This window comes from Plectropomus leopardus, chromosome 8 (assembly GCF_008729295.1).
Source record: "Plectropomus leopardus isolate mb chromosome 8, YSFRI_Pleo_2.0, whole genome shotgun sequence".
NCBI lineage: Eukaryota > Metazoa > Chordata > Actinopteri > Perciformes > Serranidae > Plectropomus > Plectropomus leopardus.
The window spans coordinates 24652378-24678290 of NC_056470.1; the positions used below are offsets into that span (position 1 = coordinate 24652378).

The window sequence follows — 25913 nt, forward strand, 5'->3', positions numbered from 1 at the left end:
CAATCACAAAGTGTGACTTTCAAAATTTTATTCACACTAAATTTGTTCTGTTCAATGCCACCAAATGATCTTGTTGTGAATTTGTGTAAGTTTTATTTATCATTCATTTTATCACTTAAATATTGCCATGGGTGGTCAAGGTGTGTCTGTGTTAGTGACACAATAATCTTGCACAATGTTTGCACAGTTGCAATGTGTCAAATGTTGTAATGTGTTATTGCAAATAACAGGCCACTAATATAGGCCTAATTAATATAATATTGGCGTGACGGGAACAAAAAATATGCAAAAAAATGCTATTATTATTATTATTACTAGTTCTAGTGTTATGTTATTATAGTATTAGGGTGGGGTCCAAGCAGAAGATGAGATGAGTCGGCAACAGGGATGGTAAACTACTGTCATGTTATTCCATTGTTATTGTTTAGAAAGCGGCGCTTACACTTAAATTATGTGTCACACTGGAGGCCGACGCTGTTGTGTTAAATGTCGCGCCTCTTTTGCCCTGGGGATGCCGGCATGCTGTCTGAAATCACACTTTAGATTGACTTGATGCCACTGTTGTTTGATTCTTTGTAAAAATCTGAAGGCGGCGTTAAGATGGGACTTTGTTGTGGGGACGATCTGTGTGTTAAAAGGGGTATTGTGAACGTTGTATTGTCTCTCTATTTTATCACTTTTGAATATATTAATAAGTCGAAAACTAAAATGAAATATGAATGCTACATAGGTTACACCACCATAACAGTTCTGGAAAGTGTAATATTTTTATTATCAGTTATCTTCAAACAATGTTATGCTAAATTCCTGTCAGCATGTTAGCAAACACTCCATACAATCTGAGCATATTCCACTCACTACAGTTTTACGTAAAGTTTATATTCCCATCATTTGCTGATGGAAAGCTTATTATTGTAACAGCGTACCAATAATCACATCACCCCAGACCCCCCCGGCATATTTCGTCCCCCCGTGTTGACTCCGGGGCTATGGCCCTGGCACATAATATGTGCCGTATAGCACCTTATTTACAACCAAATTCACCTTACCAATGTGGCATTTTTCTGATGTATGCTCATGACACCCTTTTGAAACAGAAATCCTATGATATTCTGTATTTTAGCACCAGATACTATACATTACTACATATGGTATGCAACATTAAATAGCAATACTAGTTTATTACTCACGATTACAAGTGCATTGCAATATTTACAATGAAATCACAAACCTCCATTTAATACAAAAACAAATAATAGAACTGAATCCATTCATTTTTCTCCTAAAGGGGCAAACTCCACTATCCTTCACTCACTTTGCAGTGTACTGCATTTTTCTCTTTCATCATAATATTATAACCTATATTATCTGAATAAGCATACCCTTAAAATGGCTCTTTTCTTTCATTTTATTTTATTTACGAGGTGAAGTGTATCAAGGAGGCCTTTTCATCTATTCTATATTACATGTTGACCACAATAAGGAATTCATAAGCATGCTGCAGTGCAAGTGTCCTTACTTAGAACGAGCCCACAATGCTCCCATGGTTCACTATTGATGCGTATAATAATGCAAGTGAACTGTGAATGTGGAGGAATAAGAGAGGGAGAGAGCGAGATGCGTGCGGTGGGAATCCAGCCACGCAGCTCATCTGTCTGCACACGTGAGTGGGGGAGACACAGATGTGCAGAGCATCGGGATTAACACAGAATGAGGAATAGAGCTAAACCTGCGCACACACACAAATGCGCTCAACCATAGACTGATCAGACACACAGCAACAGGCAACATATCATCGCCACACAACACCACACCACCATTACAGCACCTGCCTCCATCAGCAGAGTTTAAAAACCAACACACACACCGCCTGTGGCCCATCATACCCACATGATTGCTGTTCCAGTTGAACTCATCCAGGAAGTGTAGAGGTGTTGGACCTACACTCAGATTGTATGCAATAGGGAATTAAGCACCCTGCATCCTCAAAAGACAGTTGATGGAGGAAACAAAGTGTGACAATCATTTCAAACAGTGTAAAAAAAGGGAGAATTTCCTGCTAATGTCTTCCTGGCATTTTGTAGATTTACTGGTTATATGAAGGAAGAGTTATTCTAGGCCGATGTATGACCTTGTTTACTAATCAAATCCAAGAAACACGTGGTGCTGTTGTATATGAGCCTCTATCCAATGGTTATATCTCAAAATTTGAAATCCAAATCAGCACCTAAGTGGAGTATTGATTCATGCTCTGAGCAGGCTTGACTTGCACAACAGTGGTGGTCACCTGACTGCTCCACTTCCACCAACACTTTAGTTACATAATGTGCTCCAAACGTGCACTCATGGTAATTCTTTCAGAGGAAAGAGAGGGAGTTTTGGTTTAACTATGGTCTTTGATTTACAGAATCCAAGGTTTTTGCATGTCAAGTGCTGCTTTGAGGGCTTTCACAAACACACACACACACACACACACACACACACACACACACACACACACACCCCTGTCACGTGCAGATGTACAGTGGGAGGCGTTCAGAGATGAGACAGATGGGAGGAGAGCTTCCTTCCATTGATGTTTCTCTGCATGTGGGAGTAAAGGTTTTTTTTATTGAACTACTTTTATGTAACCATGATGATCATAGGGTAGAAAATGTAGAACATCAATAAAAATGTTAATTTTATATTGCTTAAAAAATAACCAGATGGTCACGTTGATGAAAGATAAATCTAAGAAAAAAATCTATAATCTCTTATTTTGCATGTCACACACTGTGAGCTTCACTGAAGTGTATTTGCTGCATTTTATTACAAGCAATAAGATCTCCCATGTTATCTAGATAGGAAACACAATATCCTGTTCTCTGTTGATACCATCTAGTGGCTCATCATGAAAGCTGCTGCACCGGCTATGAGTCATCAGCAGAGGAAGGAGGCTGTGGCGTCACAGCCTCACAGCTCCAAACCGGAGAGCCAGTATGCCTCCGTGTGGCAGAAACCAAGAATGTCTTAAAATGCATTTCATGAATGAATGACCAGATCACCACAAATCTGCCCTTAAGCTGATTATACGTGAACACCACTACTTGGTGCATCTCTGCGCTTTTTACTAAACCAGGTTCAAATAAAAAAGCAAACAAAAGAAAAGTTATTGGGGCATTTATGTAATGTGCCTTTGTGTTGTTTATGAAAAAACTGCTTATTACAATCACTATATACTTATTAAAGAGTAAATGACATGTATCTTACACCACCTGATCCACATGCGTATCCATCATACTTGTGTCTGACCTTTGAGGGATATATTAAAAAAGGAAGCAATGCTACATCCCATAACATGTTATCTCTGATATGAGAGATTATCCATCTGCCGGGGCCACAGCATGTTATGAAATGGTTTACATGTGCGATACATGTATGTGCAGCAAATATCCTGGGTGTCATGATAAATGTAGGGATAAAACTGTATGTATGACATGGTTGCAACATATTACTGATTTGAGATATTATGTCTTTATTGTATAACTGGGTTTGTGTGTGGTGTGTCATACCATCTGCTATCTCAATCATTTCATACTTGTAGATTATTCTAACGTTCAGAGTTCAAATAGATCATTCAGATTACATACACAGCAGGCTACAGTAGGATATATTCAATAAGTTACACATTGTATATATTATTATTGTTATTACTGTTTATGTAGATCTTGTTGTTTATTGTTGTAGGTTGCACACATATTTATATTTTTGACTTACATACTAGTTTTATACACTGCCTCCAGTCAAATGTTGCACTTTTTATTCTTCTTTTAAATAGAGGTATCTTACACAGCTAGTTGATATAAATTAAACACGGGACACAAATATGTCCAAATGCCTGAATTTAGCCATTTCACAGTCTCAGCTGTAAACCAAGGGTGATCGGGCCTTTTTTGTTAAGCAGGGTTTTGTGGCCTGAACACTCTTTTATCTGTGGGCTACTTCTTAAAACCTATTTATATACTCAGGTAATCTCTTAACTTTGTTTTTTATTTTTATTTTATCTTTTACTTAACTTATTTTGCTCTCATGTCTAGCTCCTATTTTCCCATGCATAAACTTTTGAATCTTTTTTTTCTATAATATTTTATTTGTCTAAAGCCCCTTGGAACTTTGTCTTGAAAAGCAGCTATATAAATGAAGCTCAATATTATTATTAGGAATATTTATAAATGTTTAGCCTTTGTAATTATCTTTAGCCAACTGCTGACTGATCGATTGATTCATGAATACAGCCACGTGTAATAAATAGATGTGTCACATGCATGTATGCATAACTTTATAAAGGAAATTATGTTTTGTTTTCTTTTTTTTCTCACTATGTACCTGGACAGTGCTGGTTAAGCAATTCATGAATCTATGAAGTTGCGGTATGTTCCTGAAAACCACATTTTCACACCGATCAGTTTATGTGAAATCAATACATTTATGAGTGAAATCACACAAGAGTTCATGAAGTCTTTACCCACACATTTATTGGTGACACGGAACATTTTATATGCAGTGATATGTTTAATTTAAATAGAATAAATAGCTTGAATCCTACTAAGAGGTGTTGGAGTTTAGTGTTTCATGTGATATCAGGCGACCGCTGATATCATGTGACTGAGGCCTGTGAAGTAGGCCTTCTCCCTCTCACTCATCAGCTCGAAGTGAAGAGGCTGCTGGCAGAAGTCACACTCAGCCGAGGAGTGCAGCCTCAGCTCCATGCCCACCTCCTTCCAAGTCTTCACCAGACGGTCTGTTGGGACAAAGCAAACAGCAAACAGCTGAGAAAACATCTTTTGTTGCCATAAATTATGGATGTTAGACATACCCACAAGTGTACAAAGTGTCAAAATAATCCTAACAGTGCAGAGGTTTGAAATTAATCGCTTTTCTTACTATCCAATGCAGCTACTGGACTTCAGAGTTGCTATATTCACCAAATTTGAATACGAAAAAATATGGATATCTTTAATTCAAAAGATGGACCTCATGCTTTATAGTGGACATACCAACAAAGTAGAACATCATCTGGGGAGTGTGGTGTGGTGTGGGTGCGATGCGCAGCAGCTCTTCCCCTTTAGCCACAGTGGGGTAGTTTATTGCTTGTACATAGATGCTGTAACGAGACATCATGATGTCGCAGATCTCAGTGTTTTTCACTGCATCTGCCACCTGCCAAACAGATACATAATATGTCAGATTTCAAAGATATAAAAGAGAGTGTAACAGTTTGAGTCCCTGCACCAGTTAGAGGGATAAATAATTAATATCTTTACCCGGACAGGAATGATGTGGCTCGGGCAGTGGACCACCGGAAGGCCTGAGTCCATCAGCATCTGTCGGAGCAGCTTAACACTCCTCTGATGTTTCCGCCTGAGAACCCGGCCTTCCTCACTTTTCAGGACCTTGATGGACTCCTTCGCCCCTGCCAGCAGCATAGGGGGCAGGGAGGTGGTGAAGATGAAGCCTGCGGCGTATGAGCGCACTGTGTCCACCAGGGCCCTGGTGCTGGCGATGTAGCCACCCACGCAGCCAAATGCCTTGCCTGGAAATGAAACCCATAACAAGTCAGAGAGCCACATATGCAACTGGTGGGGGTGTTAGGAGAGGTTTACCCATATTAGTAAAGGGCTTTGCTTACCAAGTGTACCAGAGATGATGTCCATCTTGTGCATGATTCTGTCTCTGTCCCCGATCCCTCCTCCTCTGGGCCCATACAAGCCCACAGCATGAACTTCATCCACAAAGGTAATGGCACCAAACTTGTGGGCAATATCACACATCTCCTCTAGTGGGCACACAGCGCCTGTAGAGAGCACAGCATTTAATAGGCTGTTTAACATCACTAATAAGAATAAAGGCACAAATACCTTTTCATATATATATATATATATATATATATATATATATAAATGTGTGTGTGTGTGTATGTATGTGTGTGTCAAGAATGATGCTGCCATAAATATTAACAAAAAGGCAATGTGTCATTATACATACATACATCCTCTGGTTATATGAAGATTTAAGTTTCTAACATACGTGATATACCTTTAATAAAAGGTGTACATGTACATGTATTAGAAATATCGATGCATTTTTATATGATATTATGTGTTGTGACAATATATGGTAACGATATATGTTTAATATGCAAGTTAATGAAAACAACATATGTATAAATAATTCTGTATGCTTATATTTTTTTGTTACTACATTGAGTTTATATAAAGACATAATATTTTTATATACAGTCTATGCTCCCTACCTGTGTATGACATCACTTCCTACATGACTTCCTGAGAAATGTCCGAAAAATGTATCGAGGACGTCTGACATGCGAGTTACGGAGAACAGAGCTGTTATTATGCTGCGATTTAATCTTTAAAACTTCATATTCAACCAAACCAATGTTGAAAAGTTGCTCTTCTATCAGGACAGGAGCTGTGAATCAGAGGAAGATAACTTCTGTTGATTTATTAATGCTTGAAAACTCCGGTGAGTGACGCGCGTGTTTGCTCTCGTGAGAAAAGAGTAGATCATAAACTGTGTTGACGTCCAGATACTTTTCTCTCGGAGTCATGAGAAGTTGTCTAATGTTTTCAGTGTACTTTGGTGCCAACTGTATCATTGTATTAATTTTAAAAAACGATGCTAACGGTAATAGGTAGCGCGGGTGGCTAACATTAATTGCTAACGCAGCTACTGTATTGTTTAGTGGTGTACCTCTGTGCTAATGTTATGCTAAATGCTAACTCGAGCTAATCGCCAAAATAATGGCTAAGCTAATGGCTAACTCTGGTCTGCCAGAGCAGCATGCTAAAGAGCATTTCACCTGTGTCACCTATTGTTGACTTTGTAACACGTAAGTTCACTGATATTTGCTTACTGTAATGGTTTTTAGTGTAACTACTTTTGTACTTAACTGATCTTGGTTATAAAATACACATGCTAAAGGGAATTTAAATCAATAATTCATGGTAATTCAAGTTTAAGGTGTAAAATATTATATATATATGTACAAAACAGTTTCACATAAGTAATGTCATAAATAAGAAATGGGCTCAATATTTCATTTGTTTGCTAAAATAAAGATTTATGGTAATCCATGATAAATAAATCCTGTTTTTGTTGCTAAAACATTAATTGTTGTGATACATGGCTGGCAATTTAAATTTTACTGGAAGTATATCCTCAATGTTTGGTCATACATTATAAAATGCAGTGAGGAAGAAAGAAGTTATTGTGGTCTCATGTAAGAAGTAGAACAGGATAACTTACAATTCTGCTTTTTTTGTGTAGGTTTTTTTTTTTGAACTACCAGATTTACTCATGAACATAGTGATGGCAGCCCAGCTCAGCAAGACTGTGGACAGTCGTGGACGTGGTGTGGCCTACCGTAGGACCTGTTCACAGAGGACGTCGGATTTGCTTGATCACTCACTCTGATTCCAGATAAGAACACACGTGCAAACACTATCCGGGTGGTAGCATTTATGACACTGAAGACACTTCAGGACTCAAAAACTGAACTATTGAAGCATTCAAAAGTCCCAACTTAAACAGATGATCTGATTTGGAGAGCCCAACTCCCAGAGACTCATTCTTTTTTTAAAAAATTTATTTTAAGAGGTCTATTTTGATCATTTTTTTCTATATAAAAAAGCAGTTCTGTGAATCTTCTACTATTGCAGTGAAGCAATAAACGTGTCAACTGATCAACATAATACCAACTAACTTCGTAAGTCATTTAAGGTATTATTAGTATTATTAAGGTGTATATGTAGCTTTGCTTGTTCCTAATTTTGAGAAATATTACTCAAACTTTTTGTGATTCTACAAATGTAAATCAGTTTGCAGACACTCCCCTATGTCGTCATTTTTTAACTAAGACACGTCAATGAATATGTATAAAAAAATTACAGAATATTTAAAATGCCTCATTAAAAAAAAAAGACACTTGCATGGAGGGCTGCATACTTACCATCCATTGAATGCACCGTCTCAAAAGCAACAATCTTTGGAGTGGAGGGATCAGACTTCTCAAGCAGCTCTCTCAGGTGGCTGACGTCATTGTGACGAAAGATGAACTTCTTGACCCCACTGTTTCTTATACCCTGGATCATTGAGGCGTGGTTGCCAGCGTCAGAGTATACTTCACAACCTGGAAGAATTAACAAATGGAGAAAAATGTTCAATTCTCTGCTGTGGATTTAAGTCTAAATCAAGAAAGTATGTTATAAAACACTTTACAATTGAGCATCAAAGCAAAAGCATGGATTTTTTTTCAGCAAATTTCAAAATATTTCCAAGCTTAATTTGATGTACCTGGTAGCATTTTTGCCAGAGTAAACAGTGTGGAGTCATTAGCTACAAAGCAGGAAGTGAACAGAAGAGCAGCATCTTTGTTGTGCAGATCAGCTAGCTCGTGTTCGAGCTCCACATGGAATTTGCTCGTCCCTGAAATGTTTCGTGTGCCTCCTGCACCAGCACCGTGCTTTCGTAAAGTCTCCCTTGAAAGACAAAGACAAACAAACAGCAGAGTTTATCATCTAAAACTAGCCTATTCTATTATTATATCAGGGCAAAATCTGTAATTATCATCATCGTTGCATGTTTTAATCAGGGTTTGAGCGTACTCACATAATGGCCTGGATGACTTTGGGGTGGCGGCTCATGCCGAGGTAGTCGTTGCTGCACCACACAGACACGTCTCTCTTTGCATGAAGACACTGTGAGTAGTCGTCTGCCATGGGGAACGTGTTGGCACGTCGGTTCACTGTCTTAAAAACCCTGTATGTGTGATCTACCTTCTTGCTTTCAATCTTCTTCTCAAAATACTTGTCATACTGGAAGGTGACAGCTGATAAAGGAGAGATGTTAAAAAAAGGTTTCAGATTTAAAAAGATCCCTTTGAGACATTATTGTTCATTAAGAAGTATCTCTTACCCTCAGGCAGATTGTCCTTCAGCAGGTGAGACACTTTGGAAGTTGTGGGTTTCAAAGGATTTTTTGATGCCCCTCTGTTTGCTTTGTCTGCCTCGATAAGATCTGCAACTTTTTTCCCTGCTCAAGACAGACGCACACTAATAATGATCTCTAAATCAACTGATTACATTCATATGCTATCCACATTAACTGTCACTACAGCATATATGCCCAAAGCTATAACCTTTAATTTACATAACTGACTTCATGTAAGGGTATCCAATTACAGATCTGGCTGATTTCTTACCTGTGTGTACAGAGTGTCTTTCCTGGACGTCCTCTTGCAGCTCAATGCTGGCCTCTCTTACTACCCTGTTGTTTGTCTGCACCATTTCTGCAGCCAGGAAAGGACATTTAGAGCCTACAGCCTGGCCAGAAGGAGGTGCGATGTGACCTGGGGGCAACTTGACTTCATGCTTTTGACCTACAGAACACAAGAGAGAACGTTTCTAAATTATAACCCATATATAAGATTTAAAAAAACAAAACAAATTGTTCTCAAATCACCATTAATTGTATTGATTTAACAGTTAATAGGATGGTTTAAAACTGACCGTCATTTGTCGGAGTGCCTTTGGATGCAGAAGCTGAAGAGGACAGAGCTCTGGCCAGAGGTCTGGAGGCCAGGTCCATCATCACAGGACACTTCTGAGCATAGCTCACCAGTGATGATGTTCCCGCCAGCTGCAGGACGACACTGGGCACAACAGTGAGGAAAGGGCACCGGCGGATCACCGCGTCCATATGAGATACTCTTGGCCTAAAGAGAAGGTGAAAAAGAGGAGCATTCAAAAAATGTACCACTAGAGTTTTCCTGTCAGCTTTCAAGGAATCCATCCAAGGACAGACGTCGGGGACCAAAACTGGTCCCATAAATTGCTGCCTTTCTCTCACTTGTCTCATAGCACTACAGCCTTTTTTTTACCTGAAGACATCCCAGTCCACCTTGACGTAACAGATGAAAAATGTCTTGCGAAACATGACGGATTCCACACTAATCTATGACAAGCAAACTCGGAGAGGAGTGTTACATTTAAAGCCCAAGAGACTACTGTCATTCAGTCTGCGCTGCAGTCAGCTGTCCTTGACAAGTGGGAAGGGAAGGCCTCTCAAGGACCCGTCTCGCTCCAACAAATGTGTGATGTTACCAAACATTAGGGAGAAGAAGAGCTGCCTGGCCACATAAACTGTATCCGAATCCCCACCTCCCCCATCTCATGTATTACTTAACTATTGTCCGGACTCTCCTGATCCACAGAGTCACACGAGATGCTATAGTTGCTTTTGTAAAGTATTTTTGTTACCTATTTATTAATACTTAATTACTAGAAATAAAATGCTTGAAAGGAAACTGACTTTGACTCTAAATTCATTGATTACTACAAGAAGAAAAACATATCTTGCAAAAATTAACAATACATTTTTATCTTTAACCAAGCTTTTTTTTTTTAACCCATTCACTTATCATTAACTATTATCACATCATTCACTATGATTAATTAAATCTGGATTTAAGATAAAAATATGTAATGACTGATAAAACTGCCCATGCAATGATTAAAACAAGTTATCCCAGAGTATATTCTTAATCAGAAATTCTCTAATGGCTTTTAGTAAAAAAAAAAAAAAAAGATAGGTTTCAGAAAGAAATTCAACATAAAGATTAAGAAGAAAGTTAATGCAAAAACTAAACAGGTATGTTTTAAAATCTGCTTTGATCAATGATCAATAAAAGGCCATCCAGCCAAGGGTCATTGATGGCAGACACATAACTCTTACTTTCTTTAAGCAGCTGGATCATGTCCCGACTGGACCACATGGCTTGTAAACCACACGTGCTGTATCCCCTCATACACTTTTTATATAAACTCACCTGGTTTGTATTATTTTTTAATAAAATGCTGTTCAGTCTCGTGCTCCTCGGTGGTTTTCCAAAGACGGTCGTTGATCCGCGTTGAGGAGAAATTACAACACCTCTGTCACTGCGGTGACGTAGCAGTAAGTGTTGCACAAGCATGGGGCCACGCCCACCGGCCGGTACGTAATCCTGCCAAAGATCGTCTACTGCAAACAAGGAAGCTCTCTTCGTCGATTAAACTGAACTGAAATACACGTTTGTGGGTTTCATTTAAAGCCTCTCTTCTTCAATATCACCAAAGTCGCTCAGTTCTTTAGCCCTTAAGATACTATTTGTTTAAATGGCAAGACTAAAAATCTGATAAATGTACTGGGAAATTATTATAAATTAAATACATAATCCCAAGTGCTGCAATCATGTACTTTTTAAAAAGGTATTTTGAGTATTCTTTTGACTTTTGTTGTACAATATACTTGTTAACTCCACTGAATTTATTTCACTTACTACCTACTTCTGAGAATATGACTTTAACTGAAAAACACAGATTTATTAAATATGATGCATTGCTACAAATGACACAGAAATACCGCCTACAAGCATCAGGGATGATTTTATACCATCAAATTATAACACTGACAAAAGTTATTGTGCATAATACTTAAGTAAAATATTGAAAGTAGGCTTTTTAGTTTTAATATGAATGTGATCTTCTTCCACCACAAGTAATGGGCATTTTTAAAAATATATTATTGGTTTGTCTGAGGAACTTGATCAACTTTTTCCATTTAATTACTCCTTTTAACCAGATCAAAACAAAATATATACATATATGTTTTATGTTGATCAAGAATTAAAATAGTGAAATTCTTTTGTTGCTTGTAATATGATGGACAGTATCCCTTTACATTAAAAATTGTTTTAAAATCTGTGGAAATGTTGTAGGGATTCTGCACGGGCCTGCTTATAAGTTTCTTAAACTTTTTAAACCAGAAAATGATTAATTAATTCGAAAAGAAAAAGCATGGAGAAATAAAAAAAAAAGAGAGGGCTTGAAACCTGCTGACAACAACTGGAATGGTTTTGAGCTGCTTTACTGATCACAAGGCCAACAAGAGTATAAATACCAAAAACATGCTGACTTATAAATGAAATGAGCGAGTTTTAATGATAGGATGATACTTTTGTGAAACTCAAATATACATTACAAACACACACAGTCACTAATAATTATGCAAACAGTACAAACAAACTTCACTTCATGTTTTTATGTGTCTGACAAGGTCAACCAGGACAGTTACATGGAGGATCTGTCTCCAGTTGTACAACCAGCTTCAGCAGTTCACTTGTTACTCCACTGAGCGGCAGCATTGCGCTCACACCCAGCCCCCGTAACGCAGCTTGTTGGGCAGGTAGATGTTGGCGAGGAAATCAGGAGCTATGGCTGCTAGGGACTGTATTTCAGCCTTGACCTTACTCTGCTGCATCAGTTCCATCTACAACAACAAGAGCGCAAAAGTAGTTTTAAGGAGCATGTTTGAGAGAGCAAACAAGCATAAATCATCAGGTGTTTATTTCTGACAGCCACTCCACAACAGAGTGGCCCCTCTGTTTCCTCGGTACCAGCGAGCTAAGAGTCCTCTCACACACATTCCTGCGCTGTGTGTCACATGAGCAAGGATGTTAAAACTGTGTAAACCTCTGAGGAAGAACACTTTTTTCCTTTGTTTAGAAAGGAACAGGGTGCATCAGACCAACAGTTTTCCAAGAGTCCTGAGTGTGGTACTGTAGGTTTGGGGTGTGTGATATGGACAAATTGATTTATCATTGTATTTTTGGTTTGCATTGATAAGCATGGGAAGATTATGAGAGAATGGGGCCCTGGGCACAGATATACAAAAGGTCCAACCACCTGTCTTGTATATGAGAAGACAGACTTTGTGGTGGTTTGGCTTCTTTTTTTTTTCTCCTTTTGCGTCTCTTTGAAGTAATTTTTGTCTTGTTTTTGGCTGTGTTCTTCCTCTTTGTGATTCTTCTGCCCCTTTTGTCATTATTTTGTGTTTCTTTACAGTTCCTTTCCGTCATTTGTTTTTTTTTGTTGTCTCTTCTTGGTCGGTACAGTACGGTCACAACGTCAAGGTTAGATTTCAAATTAATACCATAAAGTCAATTGTTTGTAGTACTTTGGTAGAACTAATAACATTAATTAAAAAAAAAAAATTAAAAATTTACCATCTTATGTTTGTATACCTCTGCCAGTCAATCAAGTTTCTGTTATAGTTCACATCCATGTCTGTCCAGACTCATATGTAGCCATGACAGGAGACAGTTCTTCAAATATGAATGTTGCTGCAAATTCCAAAACATGGCTGCTTCACGCAACATCTCCAACCCGGCAGCACAGAAGATCTATACAATCAGCACAGTTTTAAGATGGACAAGAATAGTGTCACCAATTTAACATTTGATCAATGTCTCCCCTTTTGTCCCGGAGATATGACATTGAGTAGTGGCCAGAAAAGTGTTTTTGCTGAACATTACTTTTCGGATACAAAATGTCATCACTACCTAATTTTATCTTAGTGGATATTGTGTAAAATCTTTGGCGTAATTAACGAATTCTTGAATTATGGCCAAGAATGTGTTTTGTGAGATCACGCTGACCTTGACCTTTGACCACCAAATTGTAATCAGTTCATCTTTGAGTCCAAGTGGCCATTGTGCCAAATTTTTAAGAAATTTCATCAAGATTTTCCTGAGATACTGTGATCACAAGAATGGGATGGATGTTGGATATCAACTCTTTTTGATCTATCTGCTTCTTTAGCAGGTGGATTCCAAAATCTACCAGCCACTCAATAGATTACCATTGTTTTTCTGATGGGAAGTAATGCAGATCTACCAGTCACTTGAATATTTTGACAGCATTTGGCTGGCTGCTGGTGCTGATTCCCAAACCTGGGTTAGAGTCACCTTTAACCACAAAAATATAATCAGTTCGTCCGTCTAAGTGGACGTTTGTGCCAGATATGAGGAAATCATTCAAGGCATCCTTGAGTTATCGTGTTTATGAGGATGCACGGACGTACAGACGGAGAGACAGATGCATGGACAACCTGAAAACATAATGCCATAATGCTTTTGCCAGCCCAGAGGCATAAAAAACGCCTTAAATATTCGATCACATTTTATCTCACACATTTTTATGCAACTTCTGTCCTTCACTCGACTTTAAAGCACTTTGTTCTCTCACCTCTTTCTGCCATTCTGGTTGGCTGGTTAAGTACGGCCTTTTGAGGAGGCTGCTGAGTTTGCTTTCATCTCTCTTGGTGAGGGGGATCAGGCTATCCTCAGGAACCTGCAACCTGAAGAAATAAATGTTGATTTACTTCACATAACCACACTGATGTTCTGAAAGTGACAGCAGGCAGCTCTGTTGATGGATGTCGCCCCTACAGTACGTTTCCTCCCATTCTCAACAGACTCACATCTAGGAGTTATTATGTGTATGTTTAGGAGGAAAAACTTTACACACTACAATTAAATGTATGTCAAAAAGCCCCTTTGGCCTAAATTTGTTTTAGGGGACGTATACTTAAAACTCAATATGCACTCAGACGCAGTTCGTTGAAGGGGGAAAAAAAAGTGAGGGCGACAGCAACAGCAACCAAAACAAACAATCTAAATGTCCCCAGAATATAATCCCAATTAGAGGCAGGAGAAGGAAGTAGGAAGTAGTGAATGTGGAGTCCAAACCTCCGGAGGTCAGAGGGGAGGAGGCCTAGCCACATAACGCTGGGGACGGTCAGATTGTGGGCCTCAAACGACATGGCCTGTGGAAAAACCCACACACATATACAAGCTCAGTCACACACACACACACACAATGCTTATACACATAATGTATCTCAAATAAACACACCAATCAGCACCGTATGTGCATATTGTGGTCCAACACATGTTCACAACGGAGTTAACGAACACAAATGTGATTACACAAACATCACAGAGATCATCAAAGACATCGCCACACAATCACACAACATTTTCACTCCATACGATGTCAGTTTAAATATTCTGAGAGGGATGATTGGTCCATTTTTTTGCTTAAAGAGGGACATAATTACATATTGCTAACAGAGAGACACTGAACAGGCCACATTGGATAATGTACAGTACAGAAATAAATGGCATGGCGGGACTCACCACTGATCCGTACTTGTAGATACACATGATCTCAATCCCTGGGAAAATCAGAGGGAGAGAGACACGCTGCAATCACCGACATACCAGAGCAATTATCCTCCGAGATGTGTAACGGAGCTTAGAACAAAGTAAAGCATTACATATGTGTCTTGCCATGCGATGGGAAAAAGGGTTAGAGGTATGGAGGATGATGGAAACCTAGCCATCCCGCCAGGACCAGATCACGCCAGCGGAAATTATAGTCAGACCAGGCACCATGACGCAGCGGACAGGTGCTAACATCTGCTGGCTTAGTGGGACATGCAACCCTACTGTGCGTGTGCTGAGATGAAAAGGCACTCAAGTGTTGTTAAACGTGTGGAAATATGCAAAGCATGTGTGAGGGGTAAAACTGGTTTGCACTGAAGACAGATGACGAGTACCGTGAGGGTCAGCATCCACCAGAGCGAAGATGGGGATGTGCAGCGTGTCCCAGAGCTTTCTCACCATCAGCCTGCTGTTCACATCTGGTACGCCTTTACCCTGGATCCACACAAACACACCTGAACACTACTACTGCCCCTTTTCTGAGAAATTCTAATTAACATGATTCGAGTCACATTAAAATAATAGGAGACACACTGTGATCATGATGCAAGGAGACAGCTTTGTGCAGAAGTCATCGTCCAGAAGTCTTTGAAACGTTGCATCCTTCTCAACAACCAGGACAAATTTAGCAGATGATACGATATCTGTGCATGACTGAGGAAAACACAAAAGCTGCAAGCATGTAGTGTCCTCCACACAGAGAAGGAAATATACCAAATCTGAAAAATGACATTCTCAGATGCATCTACGAGGAAGGCAAGAAGATGACATTCTCAAAAGTCATAAAGGATACTTTTAATCCCACCAATGTTTGATGAAACTGCAACAGTCTAAAACAAAATGCAGTCAAAATTGAGTTAAATTAGTAAAAGATTTCTTAATGTATTTCCATTCTATTATATAGCATAGTAGTACTGTTTCTGGTTTGTCAGGAGACACAAGGTACCCTGTGGAGCAGTCGACAATAGTGTTAATTTTGTCTGCATTTTTTTAATTTAGTCTTAGTCCTGCCTCAAATGTCCTTGTAAATTTCATATCTAGTAACCTTGTTCACTTTTTTTACAGTCAGCTTTTAGTTGAAAAGTCTGGGTATTTTAGACATATCTCTGTCAAAGAAAATCATTAGTATTTTCTTTGACATGTTATTTTCAACATTAGTATAGTTTTAGTCAATGAAAACTGTCAATATCTTAGTTGTTTTTTTAAGTCATCAGATTATATTGAACATTACAGTCAGCCTAATCCAGCCAAAAACAATAATTTTGTCATTTTAGTCAAACTTATTTTACACGAGATTTTAGTTTACCATTAATTGATGAAAAACACGCTTTGAAGGTCTGGAGCCCTTTTCTCACATATGTCAAGAACACTAAGTATTCAAATGAAGGTGTGGCTGCACAAGTTTTTTTTCTTTCTCTTTTTTTTGTTTTGTTTTTCATTTATTGTTGTACTTGTTCAGTTGTTTCCCCGTGTTTTTGTGATTGGAGGTACAACCTTCATGTACTGTGGACATCTTTGTTATGTATGTGTGTTATTGTTCTGAGTCTAGCAGGGCCGTTACCCATTTCTATATAAAAATACATGTCTTTGTTCCCCGATGGCATACTGAAAAGGGTGATTGTACTTCTGAATAATGAATACTGAATAATCCTGTAAATCCCAATTTAAAAAAAGTTAAATTAAAAAAAAAGATCCTCTCTGATAAAGCAATCAGTGCATTTGTTTGTTTGTTTTTTCGCTGCTGCACTGAAACCACAAAAGGTCCAGATATTACCTTGTTTCTTTCTCCAAAACTCTCTTGTTGTCATTGTTAACTTTAACTTAAGTAAGTTACTCCACAAGTCCTCCTGACTGTGCACGCTGTGTAGTCCTGATATGGCGTGTGCAGCACAGGACACAAGATAAAAGTCTTTATTCTGTAAACTACATTTTATTCATGTCTTTTTCCTTCATCAACAATATGTTGATGAGAGGGTTAATTAATGTTTAATGACGTTGGTGGTGTCCTGTCTTAGTCATGGAAAAATATGCTGTTGACAAACATATTAAGCCATAATTTCATTTAATGAAATTACCACTGGGAAACAAAATGTTTTTGTTGAGAAACAAATGTAACTTTTTAATGATGAAAACTCATGATAATGTAATTCATAGCTGATGTGAGTTTCTCTGTGTAGTAACATAAAGTCTGTTTCAGGGATGACGCAGTGGGTTTGGTTGTTGATGGAACTTACAGCAGAGCTGGAGCGGCAGTCGATCCTTGTGCCGTCCTCTTCCATATAACACAGATCACCGGAGATTAATCCCTTGGACGTGGCCAACTGACGACATTTAAGTTACACACTCACGTTAACACATGCTCATATTAACACATGCATATGCACACATGCTTCTTTGACTTCAACTTTAATTTAACTTCTGTTTGATCAGAGGAAACTTTTTTTTTCCACAGGTGCTTCTGAAGATATGAAGCAGAGCAAAATACTTTTAATACCTTAGTCAACTAACATATTTCATCTGTGGGACCTGAACAAATAACAAAACACATTCAAATGACTTTTGCAAAGGTTTTAATGTCTGAGGAGTGTTTTTTACCTTGCGTTTCTCATATTAACATGAACACATACACTTACCACATGTAGCGACCTGCGAGGAACCTTTAACATGCAGGAGATATCATCCACGATACTATCAACAGCTTTCTGTGAAGCAAACAGCTGCGTGTTGTTGTAGAAGATGTCTCTGTGAAAACAAAATGAAACTCTTCATGAAACCAAATTCAGGAAAAACTCAGCAAAACAAAGAGCTTTCACCAAAAAAAACTTTACAGAACATGAATTTTAACTAGCTTCAGCGATCATTCATTCAAATGTGAACTGATAACGAATCAATGACAAATAACCTTTTTGTAGCATATGAGTCGCTCTGCACAAGCCTGTAGATGACCGAGAGAATCTTGAGAATTTGCGCTTTAAACGGAGAAACAAACAAAAAAATCAGTCATTATAAACACAAAATGTACTTATTACATCTTTAAAAAGGACTGAAGTGGGGAAAAACATATTCTGTTCCTAATAAGAATTTCCATGTGGTAAACCGATCCCTAAAAGCCTCTTCCAATATGCACTGTCTCTGCCAATTTGTCACCTAAAACTAAGTCTGACTGTTACTGTTTGTGCAGTTTATGCATGTGTTCACAATGAATGTAAATGAAAGCCACATGACGTACAGTACAAGTGTAAAGGTTTTTTGACTAAAAGGAATGTCTGCTGTCAAGAGCAGAAAAGGGAAAATATAACTACAGAGGTGTGTGTATCCTCTCACCATATTTAGTGACAGATGACGGACAGTCGCTCCTAATGGTGGTGACAGAACTTCCTGAACTCATTTGAAGCCCGACGGCACTGTCAAAACTTAGGTGGGAAGTAATGACAGAAAAGTTGAAAAGAAGGAAAGAAAAACAGCCATCAAAGAATTCGACAGATCATGCGCGCTACATTTACTTTTTAGGCTTTGAAAATCAGCTCCCCCACCTGAAAGTCATCTAAAATTCCCCTCACCCCGAGGGCTACCTGTGAGAAGACCTCCCCCGTACCTCGCCGTCCTGATTCCTCTGTGAAACCTTTGGCGCTCAAGCTGTGGGATTCTCACATTTAAAAGGGCTGAGACAGAATGTGCTTTAAACTGCTGCAAGTTTGATCCAAATAAGACCAGACAGTCTTTGCTCTGAGCATAAGGCCTCTGCAGATTAGTCGCATTAAAGCCCTTTTGTAAACTTGTGTTTGTGTGTGAAGGCCGTCGCTTTTTAATTCCTTATCATTCTGTCGTCTTTTAAGCAGCAGGACTTCATTTCAACTTGACTCACTGATGGGAAGTTAGTTTTCCTACCACCTGTTAGCCCGTGCAGTTTGCTCAGAACACCCCATATACAAATTCAGACACACTTGAAGTGTGTATTAAACAGCAATCTGCTCATCCTGTGTGGCCTGACCTCCCACAAAAAAAAAAACTATGTAGGTAAATGTTTATTTATTTCTTCACACAACATGACTGCTTGTGTTTATCTTTCAAAGGTCAGACAGCGCACTCAGATCCCACACAGTCCGTGTGTAAAAAGACTGCAGTCAGTGTTCAGGGCGGGCAGAAAAACTTCTTCAAGTGTGTTTAAATAAAGTTACCTGACGTTGGACCAGCTGGATCTGTTGGGCAGTGCCAGGACAGGGGCCTCATCTTTGGAAAGACTGGTCACTATTCCCAGGATTATGTTTTCAATGCGGGTCAAAATTTCCTTGCTGGAAGTAAAGATACATTGCTTTGAATATGGGCTGACAAGAAAAAAAAAAATCATGATCTTCAGCTTCAGCAAAATCAATATGTATTTTTATTGAATGCTGTTCACTTTCTAGAATATCTGCTAAACAGTTTATGAATTAAAGAATCAACATGTATGTTTGTTTATGAGTAATCCAGTGAATTAAATACCACACAAATCAAGGCACTTTTGATATTGTGATAAAGCAGCACTGTACGTTAATTTTCAGTCAAATATATGAAAGTGAGAGCTATTAGACCACAGTCTATACTCTTTATTAAAGCTTTAACACTTGCAGTGATTCACTGTGGTGCATTTGTTTTGGTCGTGTCTATATGCAAAACAATAAAGTAAAGTGTCAAGGTTTATTGCTGATCATGTCCACCCTTATTTCAATTTGCTTTGAAAAACATGTAGTTTAGATTAGATTAATGTAATCTGAAGACCTGCACCAAGTTTTTCCAGATTAATCTAATTAGCCTTTTTTGAAAAAAAAAAAGAAAGAAATCGCTGCTCATGAATCAATATTCACAAAATAGAAGCCAAACATCTGTGATGTGATTTTCTGTCACATATAGTATAATATTTTGTGTATATATTTATATCTATATCTACATCTATATCTATCTCTCTCTCTATATTTTTTTATTATATAGTAATTTTTTTATCAATAAAGTTTATCTTGTTATATCAACTACCCCTTATGTCTTTGTGTGTACACACAGTAACGTAAGCAAATACGTGTACATACATATACAAACATTTGTATACAAATAATGTGTTTACAGTACATTTTATTTGATTGATGAGATCATACCGTATTTGTTCAGAAGCAGCTTATTAAGGGGAAAAAAGTACTTTCAATGCTCCTCAAATCAATCAACTTTTGGTTTGTAAAGGCCTTCAGATACAGACCCTTATTGTTATTTCATCCTTGAGAACCCACTCTGACCAAATGCATGCATAATAGCATGTTAACATTAACACAGCGCACACTGGAAACATAATCACAATAAAATATAACTCAACATGGACAAGCTCATCAATCTTTAAACCTATAGTTACACTATAATTACACAAGTCAGATATCATTAGCTTTGACATTTTGCTGCTGGAAAACACCATAGGACCATCATGGCACCTGTTACATATTACAGTGGCACTCTAAGCTAGCTAACATTAACTCAGGTTAATGTCGCATTATCTGAACTTACTGGCTGATTTCTTCTTCAACACGCTGACAGTGTGTCCTGACTTCCACACTGTTTAGCAGGTCGACACGGAGCTTGTCAATATGTGAAAAAAACTCTGCTTCACAGGATCCCATCATGTATTATTACACAGTCTGTTATTACATAACTAAAGAAATCACGAAGTTCCTGCGTATGGGTGGTGTCGAAATCTCGCGAGATTCGCGCACCTACCTGATTGGCTTAATGATTTCCAGCCGGAAGAATTATCGTTGCTGAATTGTTTACATCCATGAATTGTTTTGGACGTTTTGGACAATAAGAAAACGACAGAAACTTAACATTTATGATTAGCTGTTTCACTTTTTATACCACGCTACTCTGTTTACACGGTAAGACAATGTTCACACTCTGCCATTTATAAACGTAGCCGATATTCGGTGTTTTAAATTGAAGTTTTTGAGTGGAAAAATGAAATATGTCTACAGACTAACGTTAGCCCATGTTTGTGCTTCTCATATGTGAAGTGGTGAAAGTACGTTAGCTAAGTTTGTTTGCAGTACTGTAGGTTTCTCAAGTGTAGTTTTGAGATACTCGCCTTTTCTTGTTTATCTACAATTTCTGCTACTTAGTGTTATTCAACTCAACTACTCTTCAAAGCTAATGCGCTTCAATAAATGAATAAATTAATAACGATACAACTATGCAAACGTGCACACCAGAGAGAGGTATTGAGAGTGCATGCGAGGCTTTTACTTGGAATGATATATTTTTAAAATTTGAACTTATTTTTACTTTATTGAAACCTGATTTGTCTCCAAATCACTGGAAGAAGATGACCCAAAAATGATCATTAAATTAGTAAAAATGAAAAGATAAAAAACAGAAACAAACAAGGAAATTACCTTATTAATATTAGTAATAAATCTTCAACATAATTTTCAAGATATAATTCTGATAACTAAAAATATAGTTTTCTTGACATTTTTCTGTAGCTTTTTACTTTAGCATTTTCTAAATCTACCAATTTCTTGCATACTGTGAGACATTTCTTGCCAAGATGCTAATTTCCTTTTTCCCCCAAATAAATCAAACCAATTTTAACACTATTTAAAGCTTTAAATGTGTGAAAGGCCCTTGAGCACAGCAAAAGAAAGGCAATGTCAATCCAGATTTTAAAGGGTTAAGTGAGGGAGTGGGCCCAAGCCAGTCTCAACACATTCACAACAGAACACATACACAGAAATATTTTTTCAGTATACTGTTTATACCAGAAATATATTTTTAGTTCTATTACCACTCCCACAAAAACAGCTTCAAAAAATATATTTTAAAAAAGTTTGGCAGGTGTCTTCTGCTTTAAGGTTTAGTCAGTTGCATCTCTGTGATTAAGGCTTCAGTAATAAATATTTTCTCATTTGGAGTGTCTTTTCTTTTGCATTGGGTATTTCCCCAGAGCTCTGACTGTTGATTTTTATAAAGTGTTGGTAGGTCTGAGTACCTGAACGTATTTCCACTTGACAGTAATGAGTACACAGATCTTTATTTCAATATTATTAACACAGCTTTCTCCTTATATAACACGTAAGGGTTGATGCTATGATTTTTTTTTTTTTACAGTATTATTGAAGGGTAGTTGTGACATTATAACATGCTAAAAGCAGCCCTGGTGCTTTGTTTTTTAAATTTACTCTGTAAATATATCTGTAAATTTGCAGCATTTAGCTGTACTTTCCTTCGGGGCTTTTCTCCTTGTAAAAGTAATGTGCTCAGCTCCACCCTTTCTCTTTCTCTTGTCTCTTTCACCTGCTCCAGATGGCCATGGGCCTGAAGGCACTGAGTACTTCTTCCATGAAAAGCACAAGCAGGACCTATATACAGTATGTATACACCACGTGTGACAATATCCAATAAATAAACATCTGGTAGTTTATAAAGTATGCATTGTGGTAGATCATCCACACAATATGAAATGTAGTAAATACTCTACTCCTATATAGGCCTTTACAGGATATAGTATATATAATATATTTTACTTTTTGAGTTTTGAATGCTGAACATTACTTGAGTATTTTATTACACAGTGCTATTGTTGCTTTTATTTTAACAAACATGCACTTTCTGCAAATAATCAATCATTTAGCATTTATGATATGCTGCCACATGTAAATTAAACCAGTTTCCTTGTGATTTTCTTCTTGACCTTATGTGTTAAATCTCCTCTCTGTATTTGTGTGTTCAGGTTTGCCACAGTTGACATGCCAGACTACAAAATCTACAACAGGCACTGATGTCCTTGCAGCTACAAAGCAGCCTCGAAACAACTGCAAGCAGCTGCTAGTCTTCCTCTTCAAGCTAAAGGTCAGTACACATTTGCAAGCTTTGTCCATTAATAAGATCCAGTGATGTGTGTGGGCCAGTTAGCACCTCATTGGTGTAAGGTTGTAGACCGTTGCTGGTGGCGTAAAGAAAAATCCCCATTAGCACCCTCTGTGGCGCTCAGTAATAAGACCCTTTCTGCAAACTTGCTGCAACTTGTCCAAAGGTGTGTCTACTGTATGTGTGTGTTTCTGTTTGTGTGGGTGGGGGGGTAATTGGCTGCAGTTAGAGTCCCGGAGAAACCAAAGATATATTGTATCTGTCAGCCATGTGGAAGTGATCTTTAGTTATAATTTTGATGATGGTTGTGTGTAAGGATAATGCTGGCCAACATGTGTTTTAGGGCTCAGTGAGATGCTATAAATGTTGCTCATTCTGTCTTGTAGCAGCTTAGTTCACTGTATTAGGCAGTTGTCGACTAATTACAGCTGTTTTAAAAACCAAACATCAAAGTGATATTAACTGAAAACGACGCCTTGAGGAAATCTCACATATTGCTTCATCGACAACCTTTCAAAACCTGTTTGTGTCTTTGTTGCACCACGTTGAAGTCATGTCACTCTTTTGTTAAAACAGAGAAATGTGCTTAGATTCTAAAACTATTAGGTCATCCAGAGTCCCCACCTTCAAGAGCTGCTGGCAGGCATGCTGTGTGTGTTTGCGGAGGCACTGCGGTCTTTCTTTCACAGTGTGAAGGCCTGGTCAGAGTGTGTGGGAGCCAGGATCTGAAGAGAAGAGGTCTGTGCCCCTGACCTGACCCTGAATATTTCCTAATGTGCAGCTTTACCAAAGGTCCCCTTTTCCCCTGAGTGGCTTTGACAAGCTGCTTCCGTAGTAATGGCTCTTAATTTCTGAGTAATTGCTATCTCTAAGTGATGAGGGACAACCCCTCACCCAAGCTGAAAAAAAAACTTCACATGTGGAAGACGGCAGGTTGTGGGGGTCCTTTTTCTTCTGTTCCAGAAAGGATGAGACCCCTGCTGTTCCTTTGGCCCGGGAGAGATTTGTGTCGAGTGTGAGGCCCTAACCTGAGGAGACAGAGTGCAACGAGTCATGTGCTTGTCTCGGGATGAGTGTTTGTGCTGGGCAGTAGGAGGGGGGGGTTGGGGGGGGAAGTAGGGGGCTGCAGGGTCAGAGGAAAGAGAGTGGGGGCAGTCGCGGCAGGTTTTTTTTTTTTTTTTTTTTTTTTTTTTTTTTTTAACTAAATACAGACCGGCCACCCTAATCCTCACAAATAGAAAACAGAGCTGCCCTCCCTTCACAATCCACATAGTTCAGCACATCCACCTCCTGCTCCTCAGCCCCCCCACTTTCTACCTCAGGCTCTCCTGCTCCTCTGTTTCTCATCAGCTTTTGGCCTGGGCCAGTCTGGCTATGCCGCCTCCTCTCTAATGGCTCCTCAGACCAGCATCCCCTAAAGAGGAACTGACTGATCACCCAGGGTCCCCTCTGATGGACACACCAACACAGCCTTACAGAGTGATGAGAGCAAGAGTCAAAGGGGCAAGGCCTCTCTGCGCAGAGACAACAATCTAAATGGGACCTCTGCCTTGAGCTGCACGTAACTGGGTAGACCTTTATCAGGCCCTCACACCTCAGTAATGGATGCCGATAAGTATGCGGCAGGGTGAAGAGACCAGCTCAGTGTCAAGCCCGGATTCTGTGCCGATGACACAAGTGACAGAGTGCCTGAGTGATAACATCCTGGAATGGATAAGCTTGAGTAAGCCAGGCATTTTGGAAAGCTTAGCTAAAACGGTATCTCTGACTGCCAGTGACACCAACTATAACTGATGGGTCTGGCTCGACTGCTGAGAGCAATGAATCACATCCAAGCTACTCGGGTGTTCCTTCGTGCCATATCCGGCTGTAGACAGAGTGACAGGACAGACAGGATACAGGCGAAAGTAGGTACTGAGTGATGGCAGGGAGGATTACAAGGTGCAGCATTTCAAATAAGATAATTGTGTGTGCATCAGCAGAAAATCTCTGCGTGTCATTTGGACGTGTGATGCTGTCACAATAATGTTTATAGGGTTCCCATGGTCAAAAAAATTCTGGAAAAATTCTGAAACTGTTTTCCAGGAAATGGTTCTAAAGTGAAAAGAACATTTTGCAACATTTTTGATTTAAGTTTTGTTTAAATTGTTTTCAAATAATCCCAATGCATATCTGCTTTCATGTCTTACTGCTTCTACCTGCATGTTAAACACCGGTGTAGCTGTTAGAACTTCAGACACAGTTCATTGCCACATCACATGATCTGCCCACCTGTTTTAAGCTACTTCCATAAAGTCATAGAAATGGTGTAAAATATTATGTAAAAGTTTTTAAAATTAAAATTGTGTGGGAACTCTGCTTATAGTAATGCCAAAATAATGTTGAAATCAAGAATGGGAGAATAGGAATTGGCATTGGGTTGCAATTGCCATTTCCAATTGGTACTTCCAAGTTGGCAACATTTTTGTTATAGTTCAGAGTCTAATGAAAAACCTTAATATTTAATTTCCTCTTTATTTATTTATTTTTTATCACCATTGAGCATGAACAAATTACTTGGTTATTGAAAATCAAGTGATATGTTAAGGCCCAGACACACCAAAGAAGAACCAGTAGCGACAAAGGCTGACTGTTGCATTGCATTTGAGCACACAACAAAGAGTACAGCCAAATAGCACACACGCTCTGTGCCTATGTGAGAAATAACTCTCCATACCAGCAGGTAGCTTTTGTCTGTATTCATCATTCAAAAAGGAAACCAAAAGACAGACAAGATGGATTCAAGATGCTAGTCATTAAGTTATCACATTAACAACACAACCCACAGCTGAAAGAACCAAGCATATTTACTGTGCACTAGCAAACAACTAAG

The 25913-nt window shown here is 38.6% G+C and overlaps 2 protein-coding genes and 1 long non-coding RNA gene across 3 annotated transcripts; 1 reads left to right on the forward strand and 2 right to left on the reverse strand.

Annotated features, from left to right (window-relative positions):
* Window positions 1-4492: 4492 nt before the first annotated feature.
* Window positions 4493-10994, reverse strand: LOC121946839 (5-aminolevulinate synthase, nonspecific, mitochondrial-like). The gene is made up of 11 exons (XM_042491622.1): window positions 10886-10994; window positions 9567-9772; window positions 9260-9436; window positions 8974-9090; window positions 8668-8887; window positions 8353-8537; window positions 8009-8188; window positions 5669-5833; window positions 5304-5572; window positions 5037-5199; window positions 4493-4780 (listed from the first exon to the last, which is right to left on the reverse strand). The coding sequence occupies exons 2-11, from the start codon at window positions 9754-9756 to the stop codon at window positions 4620-4622; spliced, it is 1827 nt and encodes a 608-aa protein (XP_042347556.1). The 5' UTR covers window positions 9757-9772; window positions 10886-10994; the 3' UTR covers window positions 4493-4619.
* Window positions 10995-12243: 1249 nt separating this feature from the next.
* spo11 (SPO11 initiator of meiotic double stranded breaks) lies at window positions 12244-20838 on the reverse strand. Its single transcript, XM_042492014.1, has 13 exons — window positions 20687-20838; window positions 19339-19452; window positions 18485-18573; window positions 18063-18129; window positions 17794-17902; window positions 17395-17481; window positions 15954-15990; window positions 15695-15804; window positions 15496-15595; window positions 15074-15111; window positions 14624-14700; window positions 14121-14232; window positions 12244-12363 (listed from the first exon to the last, which is right to left on the reverse strand). The coding sequence occupies exons 1-13, from the start codon at window positions 20800-20802 to the stop codon at window positions 12244-12246; spliced, it is 1176 nt and encodes a 391-aa protein (XP_042347948.1). The 5' UTR covers window positions 20803-20838.
* Window positions 20839-20948: 110 nt separating this feature from the next.
* LOC121946838 lies at window positions 20949-22975 on the forward strand. Its single transcript, XR_006106046.1, has 3 exons — window positions 20949-21054; window positions 22478-22542; window positions 22905-22975. It is a non-coding gene; the product is annotated as an uncharacterized LOC121946838 (long non-coding RNA).
* The last annotated feature ends 2938 nt before the right edge of the window (window positions 22976-25913 follow it).